General features: G+C 48.4%; 1 protein-coding gene across 1 annotated transcript in view; it reads left to right on the top strand.

Moving 5' to 3' along the window:
* Positions 1-526: 526 nt before the first annotated feature.
* fhdc2 (FH2 domain containing 2) overlaps positions 527-13478 on the top strand; it is a gene marked incomplete at its 5' end in the record, with an annotated part of 38386 nt that continues 25434 nt past the window's right edge. The window contains one exon of the mRNA XM_084331983.1: positions 527-631. Within this exon, the coding sequence (XP_084188109.1) occupies positions 527-631 (105 nt within the window). The remainder of the gene's footprint in view (positions 632-13478) is intronic.

Raw genomic sequence — 13478 nt, 5'->3', positions numbered from 1 at the left:
TGCCGGAGGACCAGGCGATGTGGGGCTCATGCTGCGTGAGCCAGGGACGACCCAGAACTACTGGGACTGAAGGGGACCTGGTAATAAAGAACTGGAGTCTCTCAACGTGATTACCAGCAATGGTGAGGAGGACAGGACAGGTGCGTTGAGTGATGTTGGCCAGAGGGCGCTCGTCCAGCTCGAAGACCTCCAAGGGCTTCTCGAGGTTCTCAAGCAGAATGTTTGCCTGGTTGGCAAACTCAAAATCCAGGAAGCTCTCATCAGCCCCCGAGTCAACGAGTGCACCCACCGTCACCTGCTGGTCCACCCAGGCCAGGGTAACACTCGTCAGATGGTTCGGTGGTGCAGGGGTGTGGGAACAGGAAAAACGGCTCACTAGGATCTCCCGGAGTCCCAGCAAGCCTAGTATTTTGGCCGGGTAGGACAATTGTAGACTCAATGTCCCACAAGGCCACAGTAGAGGCAAAGGCCGGACCTGAACCGGGCCTGCCGTTCGGCCGGGCTAAGGCGTGTGCGTCCCAGCTGCATGGGTTCCTCCCCGGTCACAGGCTGGGAGGTGAAGGACCTACCAGTCGCGGGCGCGGCAGGACGAGCAGCAGTCCAGTCACGAGTGCGGGAGAACTGGGGGACGGTTGGGGGTCCTAGTCCGGCTCGCTCGCGGCCTCACGCGCTGAGAAGCGTGCAGTGCTGGGCCAGCCCTCACAGGACTCTTGGTATTTTCTTTTAAATGCAGCTTTCTTTTTTCTGCACTGACCCTTCTGGTGTCTCATCGTTGGCTCTTTCTCCCTTTTCAAAGAAGCTCTGCAGTGACATGTTTTGCGTGCCATTATAGGGAGGTGTAGTCTGACGTCACTTTAGTTTCCCGCGCGGTCCACCCGTATAGGGATTTATCATTGGGAAAATGTATTATCGGCTATTGTAATAATTCTGCGTCAGGAACATTGGCAAGCTTTCCATTTTTGCACAAAATGAGTTCCCTTCTATCACTAACATTATTGTTAAGCATGTTTGGTTGAAATAAAATTATACGTAATTATTTTACGATTAATTCGGGTGTGCACAGTCACTGGGTAGCGAGACACAGTAGAGCTCCGTCTGACTGCACCCTCGTCTTTGGGCCTGGAGCGTCAAACTGGAGGCCGGCAGTGGGAGTGGATGGGGCCCGGGATTTACCAACCTGGTCTGGTACTCTGGTCTTCCTCGCCTTTCCGGGGCGGTCAGCAGTACTCCCCAACTCGCTCTCACTTCCCCCAATACCTCCGTTAACCCTCCCACACCTAGTGACTGATTGTAAAAAGTTTTTTTTTTTTTTTTTTTACTTAATTTTTTAGCGTTTATCGCTTTTCTGGTCAAGCATGACCGACAGATACAGGGTGAAACGGGATATAGATCAGGGGAAGACATTCTGGCAAATGACGGCGGGTCCGGGAATCGAACTCGGAGTCCACCAGATCCGTGACGCAGCACGGTTTTCCCCGACGCAGAAATAGCGCCGAGATATGCGGTGAGCTACTGGAGCTCCCCGTAAAAAGTAACTTAGTTCCTCCCGCAAGCAGTACCCTCCCTCGGTGACATTAGAGACCTTAATAGCTGAAAGGGGGAAGTTGGGTAGGAAGGGGTTAAGTGTGTTAACGTTACCCGCACCAAAAGGGTTAATATTAGGCTCAGGAATTGACACGCACACAAGACTCCCATCTACATTCTTTACTGTTATTGAAGCACTGTTCAGCTACAAATATTTAATAGCAATGGGTGGTTCTATGGTTACTTCAGTCGTAATTCAATATCTTGCAACACTTATATCATACACCCACACCGTATAGAACCAGGTATTGCCGACCCAAATATAATAGACTTCAATGTGCTTGACTCATTACCCACGTCAGGGCTAGTACCAATAATAATACCTCTCTAAGGCTTTACTTATATGGTAACGTTACGGTTACCTCCAACAGGGAAATGGTTAAGTAGATGGGAAAGCATCTACTAAACATACACGTTATCACACTCAAAGAAAATGAAAAAGGTGGGCCCACTTTACCAAACAAAAGTCCTACACTAATGCCGGCATGTAATGTTTATGGGGTACCCCTATGAACTGTAGTTAGCAACCATTAGCTTAGCCCGTAGGCCGCGACACACTGTGTACTGTGCGATAGGATCTTGGTCACCGAAGTGCCAGTGTACTCAACCAAGATGGCGGCCTCGCCGCACCACCACTAGTCCGGGTGGTAAGATGGCGTCGAACGCTCTCGTCCAAGGAGCTAGCAAGCTGTGTTAGGCAGGGGGGCAGTAACGGGCTGGAGGCGCGTGCTGGGTGATGGCGACCTCTGCTGGACGGGACGAACTCCCGTGCTAGGCTGCCGACTGCCGGTGCTGAGAAGATGCTGACTGCCGGCGCTGACAGGCTGCTGACGGCCGGTGCTGGGTTGACGCGCTTTATAATCTGGTGGCTACCTTAACTGAAGCTACTCTGTGGGTCCTAGACAGCCCTCCTGCTAGCCGAACATGCAACAACGCACGGTGCCTCTAACCACCAGTTCTCTTCAGGCAACGCTTGCCGGGGCACCTCGCTGGAGGGGATAACGTTAACATAAGCCACTTTGATATACCGCTTTCTTCTAGGATAACTCGCTGTATCACTAGGGTTATTCCATGGGGATATTCAACACGCTACTACGCTTATATTTCTACTATAACCCGTAATATACTCAAGTCCAATACGTTCACTACGGGGCTCTACAACGACACGACCATTCAGGTTCACGTCCAACGTCGAAGAGGCTGGTTCTCTCCACTTCCGTTTCAGTTAAATTGCTTCTCCTGGGCGCCTCCCTTTTGCGCTCCGCCTGCCACCGCCGCCCCCTGCTGGCACCGCCAACTAGCCCCACAGGAAGAACTGGGTGAATTGAATATGATTCAGTTTAGTGTTTATAATCCATATTCCAGCCGGTGAGAGAAGGAGAAACTCGCATCATTGTTCAGGAGAATATCAAGGGAAACTGGTTAACATGTCTTTGTGCACAAAGGGGAGATAAAAGGCAAGTCAGCACTTCTGAATAATAGTCGAATATTCAGGGTGCTACACATGTTTGGTTGGTTCTGCAGGGCAGTATAGATCTGGTTAGCTTCTGCAGGGCAGTATAGATCTGGTTAGCTTCTGCAGGGCAGTATAGATCTGGTTAGCTTCTGCAGGGCAGTATAGATCTGGTTAGCTTCTGCAGGGCAGTATAGACCTGGTTAGCTTCTGCAGGGCAGTATAGATCTGGTTAGCTTCTGCAAGGCAGTATAGATCTGGTTAGCTTAGTTAGTTAGTATAGTCTATAGTGTTTATACTCACTGATCATATCTTTATACCACAGCTTTTCTTATCTTCCATATATTTCACATCTACTCAGATTTAAACCACTGGCTAGATTGGTTATATTATCCATAATGTATTCATATTTATACTACTGATGTTAATAGCGACTCATTCTGTTTATACTGTATGTAGAAGGGTGGATTATCCCTACTTTATGAGAGTAGATGTAGAGTAGACGGCGGGTCCGGGAATCGAACTCGGAGTCCACCAGATCCGTGACGCAGCACGGTTTTCCCCGACGCAGAAATAGCGCCGAGATATGCGGTGAGCTACTGGAGCTCCCCGTAAAAAGTAACTTAGTTCCTCCCGCAAGCAGTACCCTCCCTCGGTGACATTAGAGACCTTAATAGCTGAAAGGGGGAAGTTGGGTAGGAAGGGGTTAAGTGTGTTAACGTTACCCGCACCAAAAGGGTTAATATTAGGCTCAGGAATTGACACGCACACAAGACTCCCATCTACATTCTTTACTGTTATTGAAGCACTGTTCAGCTACAAATATTTAATAGCAATGGGTGGTTCTATGGTTACTTCAGTCGTAATTCAATATCTTGCAACACTTATATCATACACCCACACCGTATAGAACCAGGTATTGCCGACCCAAATATAATAGACTTCAATGTGCTTGACTCATTACCCACGTCAGGGCTAGTACCAATAATAATACCTCTCTAAGGCTTTACTTATATGGTAACGTTACGGTTACCTCCAACAGGGAAATGGTTAAGTAGATGGGAAAGCATCTACTAAACATACACGTTATCACACTCAAAGAAAATGAAAAAGGTGGGCCCACTTTACCAAACAAAAGTCCTACACTAATGCCGGCATGTAATGTTTATGGGGTACCCCTATGAACTGTAGTTAGCAACCATTAGCTTAGCCCGTAGGCCGCGACACACTGTGTACTGTGCGATAGGATCTTGGTCACCGAAGTGCCAGTGTACTCAACCAAGATGGCGGCCTCGCCGCACCACCACTAGTCCGGGTGGTAAGATGGCGTCGAACGCTCTCGTCCAAGGAGCTAGCAAGCTGTGTTAGGCAGGGGGGCAGTAACGGGCTGGAGGCGCGTGCTGGGTGATGGCGACCTCTGCTGGACGGGACGAACTCCCGTGCTAGGCTGCCGACTGCCGGTGCTGAGAAGATGCTGACTGCCGGCGCTGACAGGCTGCTGACGGCCGGTGCTGGGTTGACGCGCTTTATAATCTGGTGGCTACCTTAACTGAAGCTACTCTGTGGGTCCTAGACAGCCCTCCTGCTAGCCGAACATGCAACAACGCACGGTGCCTCTAACCACCAGTTCTCTTCAGGCAACGCTTGCCGGGGCACCTCGCTGGAGGGGATAACGTTAACATAAGCCACTTTGATATACCGCTTTCTTCTAGGATAACTCGCTGTATCACTAGGGTTATTCCATGGGGATATTCAACACGCTACTACGCTTATATTTCTACTATAACCCGTAATATACTCAAGTCCAATACGTTCACTACGGGGCTCTACAACGACACGACCATTCAGGTTCACGTCCAACGTCGAAGAGGCTGGTTCTCTCCACTTCCGTTTCAGTTAAATTGCTTCTCCTGGGCGCCTCCCTTTTGCGCTCCGCCTGCCACCGCCGCCCCCTGCTGGCACCGCCAACTAGCCCCACAGGAAGAACTGGGTGAATTGAATATGATTCAGTTTAGTGTTTATAATCCATATTCCAGCCGGTGAGAGAAGGAGAAACTCGCATCATTGTTCAGGAGAATATCAAGGGAAACTGGTTAACATGTCTTTGTGCACAAAGGGGAGATAAAAGGCAAGTCAGCACTTCTGAATAATAGTCGAATATTCAGGGTGCTACACATGTTTGGTTGAAATAAAATTATACGTAATTATTTTACGATTAATTGCGAATTGTTTCATGTTGAGCTATAGATTGTGGATGAATACACACAGAAAGGTACACCATGCCAATGTCCATGCTTTATTTGTTTTAAATGAGCGATTTAGAAATGTGTCCATTAGAAATACATTGCAATTTCAAATTCAACGGTGGACCGGCCGGAAACAACAATGACCTAACCACGACTACACCTATAGCAAGGATAGCTTGCCGACTTACTGATGCACAGAAAAAACCTGCGACTAAGTCAAGTATGCTGGAGTGAGGCGCGGACGGAAGTGGCAATTTTTCTAAATAAAATACCCGAAAGACGAATGAAAATAAAATATGTACAAAAAAAAAGATTTAATGTAAAAATAAAAGCATGAGAGGTTGGGCGGCCCTCGCAAGTGGACCGGCCCACCGGGAACATTCCCGAATTTCCCGATGACCAGTCCGCGCCTGCTGGGGCATCAAGTACTCTTCAAGGGATGGGAAAGCTGTGCTCTGTGTTTATGTTCATGCACAGCGACTGAAAACTGGGTGCCGGCTGGCTGTACGGCTCGTTGACTACTTGTTGAGGAGGAACTGGTGCAGGAGCTGGCGTCTGGGTTGAGAATGACGGCTGGACTTCCTCGCATTGGCGGTTCTGGGGAGGGGCCAACAGGGACCAGTGCCCCTGTAACACTGAACCTGGACCCCCCCCTGTGGCCCCCCCACCAAACAAGACATTGCGCCGACACGAAAGGCGGCATGCGTGGCATTTTGTTTCCCGTCAGATCCATTAGAGTGCTGCACCACTGCAGCGTGGGTGACTGCAGCGTGGGTGACTCGAACACGACAGACAGATCAGAGAAAACAGGGAATACATCAAAGCAATAGGGGAAGTGCTGCTACTTACTGCCACTCAAAACATGGCTCAAAGAGGCCACAATGAGTCTGTAGACTCAGATAATAAAGGGAACTTCAAGGCAATTCTAGAGAAAATTGCTAACCAGGACAAAGCTGTTTCATAATGCATGATGCAATGTTGTAGAAAATTGTACTGTAAAATACTGTTACTGTGCGGGCCAGTGCCACCTGGGCCCAATACTGCCTACGCCACTGGTAGAGGCTTGCTTAGTTTGTTGAATGTGTTATCCACAATTTTGTGGGAATGTAGAATATAGTCAATGGTCAAGCTCTACCCTCTTGTTATTGTTGGACTGGCAAGCAGCTGGGTGAGGCTGTTAAAGAGCAGGGGAACACAAGTTAACCAGCCCCAGCAGGGGAAGCATAATGTGCATTAACGATTCAGTACAATGGAAATCGTGTTCTTCTATCCTCTTGCAACAAACAGAAGGTAGGTTGAGGTCAAATTACCCAAAATGTTAGAGCTGTTGTTGTTGTTGTTGTTGTTGTGACAATTATGAGTAAAGCCCTTTGATGTCTATCCCCCTGGATATCAACTAAATCAAGCCATTTCAGATATCCAATCTGCTTCCTCTGAAATATTGCATAACACACACAGGTTACTCTGTTGGATCATCAGTCACATCTAAATGGTAAATGGTGCATTTACTGTATATAGCAGCTTTTATCCAAAGCGCTTTACAATTTTGTTCCTCACATTCACCCATTCACTCACACATTCACACACCGAAGGCGGAGGCGACCATGCAAGGTGCCGACCTGCTCATTGGGAGCAATTCACATTGAGTTAAGTGTCTCGCTCAAGGACACTTCGACACGCTGCCCGGGAGGAGAAGGACCGGGAACCTTCCGACTAGACGCTCTACCTCCTGAGCCACTGTCGCCCCTGACGTCTAGATTGGCCCATCATTCACGTCTAGCTGAGTCGTGCTCGGCACCGACAGTGTAGTAGACTGTACTCATGGTGCATTCGGTCGGTCCTTGTCAACTCATAAAGTCTGAAATGTCCAAGTTTACCACCAGGAAATTGCACTCGAACGGCCGACCAAGTGGTAAATACCAGCGGTAAACTCTGGTAAGTTCCAAGTCCATACAGTCAAGCATCTAGTAAACAACAGAAAGCCACTCCCCCTCAGCCTAATGAGAGTTGGCTGTGCTCAGAGAGGATACACTAAAACACTTATAACAAATGAAATGATACATCCGAAGCAAAAACATTTTTTTTACTTGTGCCGTTAACAGTTCATAATAAACCATTTATGACTGAATTAAAACATCATTGTGCCAGATCTGGTCGTGATTTTCACAGAGCCTGGCTCAACAACGGCATTCCTGACAAAGCAATTGAGCTGCCAGAGCCTCCTCCTCGGGGCAGATAGAGCAGCTGATGGCTCTGATAAGACCAGCGGTAGGAGCTTCTGGCACACGTCACTGTTCTGCTAACCTAGAATATCTCATGGTTAAGCGTATAGACCTTTCTACCTGCCCATTGGAATTTACATCTACTGTGACTGCAGCATACATCCCACCCGGATGCTAGATGTTAAGCTAGAAATTAAAGAACCGCTGTCATTAGCAAAGAACAAACACAATCACCCCTGGAGGCATTACTATTGCGTGAGATTTCAACCAGACCGATCTCAAAAGACTGTGCTTCGCAAATCCCATCCCGCCCCACAAGAGGAGACGAGATGTTAGACCATGTGTACACCAATATAGCCGATGCATACATAGCTGTTCCCCTCCCCCACCCTGGACAATCGGACCACCTTTCTTAGTTCCTACTCCAAAAGGACACTCCACTTATCAAACGTGTGAACCCCTCAGTTAGGACAGTCATATGGCCTGAGGAGGGCCAGCCTCCGAGCTGAACTGCAGCACCGGTTTCAACAACACGGAACTGGAGCATGTTTCCCACCCAGGCCGCCCGCCCTGGACTGGACTCCCACACAACAAGGCATCGACTCCTCTCTACACCTCCTCCGTTTTGGTCTATAATATAAATACTAACATCGATAGTGTCACCACCACATGGATTACAACATTCCCCCAATCAGAAGCCACGGGTGAACAGAGAGGTCCATACCGTCCGCTGAAGGCACAAAGCAACGCCGCTTTTCTGGGCGACGCGCTGGCCTACAGTTTAGTCAGGTCTAACCTGAAAAGGGGGCATCAAGCTGGCCAAGCACAGCCACAAACTAAGGCTTTGAGGAGCACTTCAACAACTCTGACCCCCCGACGCACGTGGTAGGGCATCCAGGCCATTATGGACTAGAAACCCACCAACAACCCCCCCCCCCCCCCCCCCCCAACCAGCGACACCCCCTTCCCCGATGAGCTCAATAATTTTTATGCCTGCTTTTTACAGGGACAACCAGGAGGCAGCCACCACCAGCCCCCCCCCTCTCTTCCCTGCAACGTGTGTGGCAGGACTAATGTCATAATGTATTCTTACCTACTTTCATTATGCTACTTATAGCCAACCTATACTTAATTCATAGTCAGGGTTATCCGCTCATTCTATTTATAACACTGGCTATATCTTCTATAATGTATTCAGATGTATTGCCACTGTCTGTACTGAAGCTAACCACAGTAACTACACACACACAGTGAAACAGTGAGAAAAATGGCTTTGAAGTTATTTGACTATCCAGTGATTTTGTAGCTATTGCTATTGCGTAATAATTCTTTATAGGCCTCTACCCTTGTTTTCCCTCTAAAACAGAGCAAGATTGAACTCTGAAACTGTCTCGCAAGATAAAACTGATATTGAGAAGTTAAATTTCACTTATAACTCAATTTAGAAAAGAGTTGTTCTGAGAGAAAAGTAGTTGCTGCGGTTAGCTTCTGCAGGGCAGTATAGATCTGGTTAGCTTCTGCAGGGCAGTATAGATCTGGTTAGCTTCTGCAGGGCAGTATAGATCTGGTTAGCTTCTGCAGGGCAGTATAGATCTGGTTAGCTTCTGCAGGGCAGTATAGATCTGGTTAGCTTCTGCAGGGCAGTATAGATCTGGTTAGCTTCTGCAGGGCAGTATAGACCTGGTTAGCTTCTGCAGGGCAGTATAGATCTGGTTAGCTTCTGCAGGGCAGTATAGATCTGGTTAGCTTAGTTAGTTAGTATAGTCTATAGTGTTTATACTCACTGATCATATCTTTATACCACAGCTTTTCTTATCTTCCATATATTTCACATCTACTCAGATTTAAACCACTGGCTAGATTGGTTATATTATCCATAATGTATTCATATTTATACTACTGATGTTAATAGCGACTCATTCTGTTTATACTGTATGTAGAAGGGTGGATTATCCCTACTTTATGAGAGTAGATGTACACTGTCACCAGGTAGTGGGAACGCAGCAGATCTGGGTCCGGCTGAGTCCCTGACTGTAGTGTAGGAGTATTAGAGTTGGGATTTAGCAGAGGGAGTGGATGGGGCCTAGGGTTTAGTAACCTAGGGGTGATGCGCTGGTCCTTCTTGCCCTCCAGGGCGACTCACAGTAATTCCCCACACACCCCCACTTCCCCTAATACTTCCCACACCCTCCCACACCCGGTGGCAGTAGTGATAGATGATATACTTTCTCCCAAAGCAGTACCTTTCCTTGTTGACGAGCAGAGACCTGTCCCAATAATGCATAGGCCGTGGGTAAGAAGGGGTTAAACAATAATATACCTTACCCGAAAGGAAGGGGTTAAACAAGACAACACATTAACGGACACGCACACAGTGATCCCATTTGTACGCCTCTCTTTTATATATTTTAGCATAATATTCAATAACAGGGCACGATGCATAGCACTTAGATCCTACACATGGAGGGGTTAATATGCTTTACACTCGTCCTCAGGGAGAGGGAGAGGAAGAGAGAGAGAGAGAGAGAGAGAGAGAGAGAGAGAGAGAGAGAGAGAGAGAGAGAGAGCGAGAGAGAGAGAGAGAGAGAGAGAGAGAGAGAGAGAGAGAGAGAGAGAGAGAGAGAGTACTGGCGAGCTCCGCGAGCTACTCAATGGGATTTGTTATCATCGAACACATGTGCGGTCTGCACACATTTACCACACAACACATTTAACCAAAAATACAGTGGGCCCACCCCACACTCAAAAACAAAAGTCTTATCTAAGCCGGCATTCCCCAAAATAACAAACGTCGGGCGCCCCTAGTCACTGGTACCAGTGCTAGTTCAAAGTACCTATTCTCTTCGCCCTTAAAGGGAACAAAGAGAATGTTCGCCGATAAAGTTCCAGTGCTCGGAGCGCTAACTGTACCTGGCTTGAGTGTACCAACCAAGTGCCGGCCTGCTCTCACATCGAACGGTCCCGTGCTTGTCACCTGTGACAGCAAGAGGCGGGCTGGGTTGACGTTAGGCAGGTGACGGCTGGAGGCGGGTGTAGTCCGGCGACGTCTGTTGCTGTGTCCTCTGCGGGGCTGGGGAGGTGGAGCGACGCGCAAGCTAACTGTGCTCCTAGGCCTATACTGAAGCTAAGCTGTGGGTCTGTTCGACCCCCTAGCCTTCCGCCTATACTTTAGCTAAAACGCAGCGCGTGCAATATCCACAGCACTCTCCGGCAGTAGAATGTCTTCTTCTTGGTTCACACGTACCCTAAGCACTAACTGGAAGCTAAACTATCGTACGACATTACTAACCCGCTCCGATGAAGAGGAAGTCCCGCTGTAAGAGTTCCACCTTCACCCAGCCACTTCTTCACCTGTTGTCTCCCCTGCCCAACGTCGCACCAGCTCCCCCTGGCGGCAGTCCAGTATCATGTCCCACTATTAAATGTCAATGTTAGGAGGTGGAGAATCAGACGGGTCAGTGAGTTTACACAACGTTATTATCCTGAACACAGCAGTGAGCACAGTAGAGTACAAGGAATTAGGGTTAGACACATTGAATTATTGTTAGACATATTCAGGTGTCTACATGTACATCAAAACTGTTAATACTGTATATGCCTTAGTTTAGCATAATACTGCATATAGCTTGTTCATATATACTTCATATATATATTTCACATATGCACATGTTATACATATGTACATTACAATGCACTTTATTGCTCCTTTGCACTCTAAGAAACGGGCATTGGTAAATGGTTAATGGTGCATTTATATAGCGCTTTTATCCAAATCGCTTTACAATTTGTTCCTCATATTTTACCCATTCACTCACACATTCACACACCGAAGGCGGAGGCAACCATGCAAGGTGCCAACCTGCTCACCAGGAGCAATTAGGGGTTAAGTGTCTTGCTCAAGGACACTTCGGCGCGCTGCCCGGGAGGAGCGGGAATCGAACCTGGGAACCTCTGGATTACCAGACGACTGCTCTACCTCCCGAGCCACTGTCACCCCACTGTCGCAATGGCTGGGCTTGGAGCTCTAAATCCACCACAACCAAGGATGTTTGCTCCAGATAAGGGCAATCATTTTTCTGGTGAAAATAATAAGAAAGGAAAAGAGAAAAAAAAACTAAAAACGCGTCCTTATCAAATTGAAGGGATGTTGGCTGGCTGTAGTGCTTCTAAACACGTCGCCACGACAACAACAAAGTGGAAAAAGAGCCGATAACAAATGTTGACCTAAATGTGTGCTCACTTTGAACTGTTCTAATTCTCAGGCCAAAACGAAATTATAGACACACATAGTTGGAGGACAATGCCCGGCGAAATGTGTGATCAGCGGCCCAGTCGCCTCGGCTGTACAACTGAGTGCTGGGTGGCTGGGCTCCAGAGCTGGCCTGGCGATGGAAACATGAACGCTTTACCACCACAGGCATGTAGACACAGGGGGAGACACAGGCTCAGAAGGAATCGGGATCGAGAGGCCTAGAAGATAGCGAGAGGGCAGCTTCCCGGGTCCGGGCGGGGGGGGGGGGGGGGGGGGGTGTATTGGAGCAGAATGGGGGCGAGCTGATGCAGTGACGCAGCCAACCAGCGAGCCTGGACGGGGCACATATACGCAGCGGGCATGGGCCTGTGACCTGGCATTGCGGCCCTGGCATGGGGGAGAGCCCCTTTTGTGTGCCACACAATGCTGAAACAAACCGGCTTCTGATTAGCAATGCCTGGTAGGACGTCCTCCTCCCTACCTGAGGGCAAGGGAGGGGAGAGGGGGAGGGGGGACCATGGTTAGCCATTCTAGAGAAGTTGCGGAAATCTCTAGGGCCCCTGCCCCCCCCCCCTCCGAAAGGTTTGTAGTCCATTACTGGATGACGGTGGCGCAGTGGTTAGCACTGTTGCCTCGCAGCAAGAAGGTCCTTGGTTCAAACCCCAGTAGGCATTGTGGGGTTTGCATGTTCTCCTCCGGGTACTCCAGCTTCCCCCACGCCATATAAAAGACATGCAGGCTAGGTACACATACTCCTGCCGTTACCCTTGACCAAGGGGAATGGCAAATGGACTGCATTTATATAGCGCTTTCATCCAAAGCACTTCACAACATTCACATTCACATTCACTTAGACATTCACCATGCAAGGGAGAAGCCGGAATCAAACCGAGAACCTTCAGATTACCAGGCGACCGCTCTACCTCCTGAGCCGCTGTCGCCCTGTTATTACAACTGGAGTTGGTCCCCGGCGTCGCACTGTGTGTGGCTGCCCACGGCTCCTGAATAGTTAGGATGGGTCGAATGCAGAGGACACATTTCCCCTCAAGGGGGTTAATAAAATGACTTCTTCTTCTTCTTCTTCTTCTTCTTCTTCTTCTTCTTCTTCTTCTTCTTCTTCTTCTTCTTCTTCTTCTTCTTCTTCTTCTTCTTCTCTTCTTCTTCTTCTTCTTCTTCTTCTTCTTCTTCTTCTTCTTCTTCTTCTTCTTCTTCTTCTTCTTCTTCTTCCTCTTCAAACAGAATCCAAAACTGACAGTATGTTCCCAGGAGGTTTTTCTGAAATGTTTCCTAGAAGGTCCTGTCACAAAATAATCGGATGGTTTGTTTAGAGTCAAGCGACTCTGACAGAACGGGACCGGGGCGTACGGCTGCAGAGCAAGGCTTATCATGTCAGCTATAATAAGTAACCTGCGTTTATCTTCTGTTTTTATGGGAGCACTGTGTTATTACGGCCCTGTGGAGCAGCGCCGCTGCTACCTGTGGCCCTCCTCTCTTTCCATACCCGTATCAGGCACCTGGTGGGAGATACTGTGGGACTTAAAAGAAGAGGCCCAAACATGTCATTATAACACACACACTGTGGATACCTTCCTCCCCCTTTCCACATGTCTCTACATACAGTACCTTACTCCTCTTTACCATCACCACCTAACAAACATGCCTGTTCGTCTACCTCTCTCTCTCTCCCTCTCCTCTCCTCTCCCTCTCTCTCTCTCTCTCTC

The sequence above is a fragment of the Notolepis coatsorum genome (genome assembly GCF_963971535.1).
Source record: "Notolepis coatsorum genome assembly, chromosome: 16".
Classification (NCBI taxonomy): Eukaryota; Metazoa; Chordata; class Actinopteri; order Aulopiformes; family Paralepididae; genus Notolepis; species Notolepis coatsorum.
The sequence above is the reverse complement of the archived record's forward strand: the minus strand, read 5'-3'. Positions and strand labels throughout refer to the sequence as shown.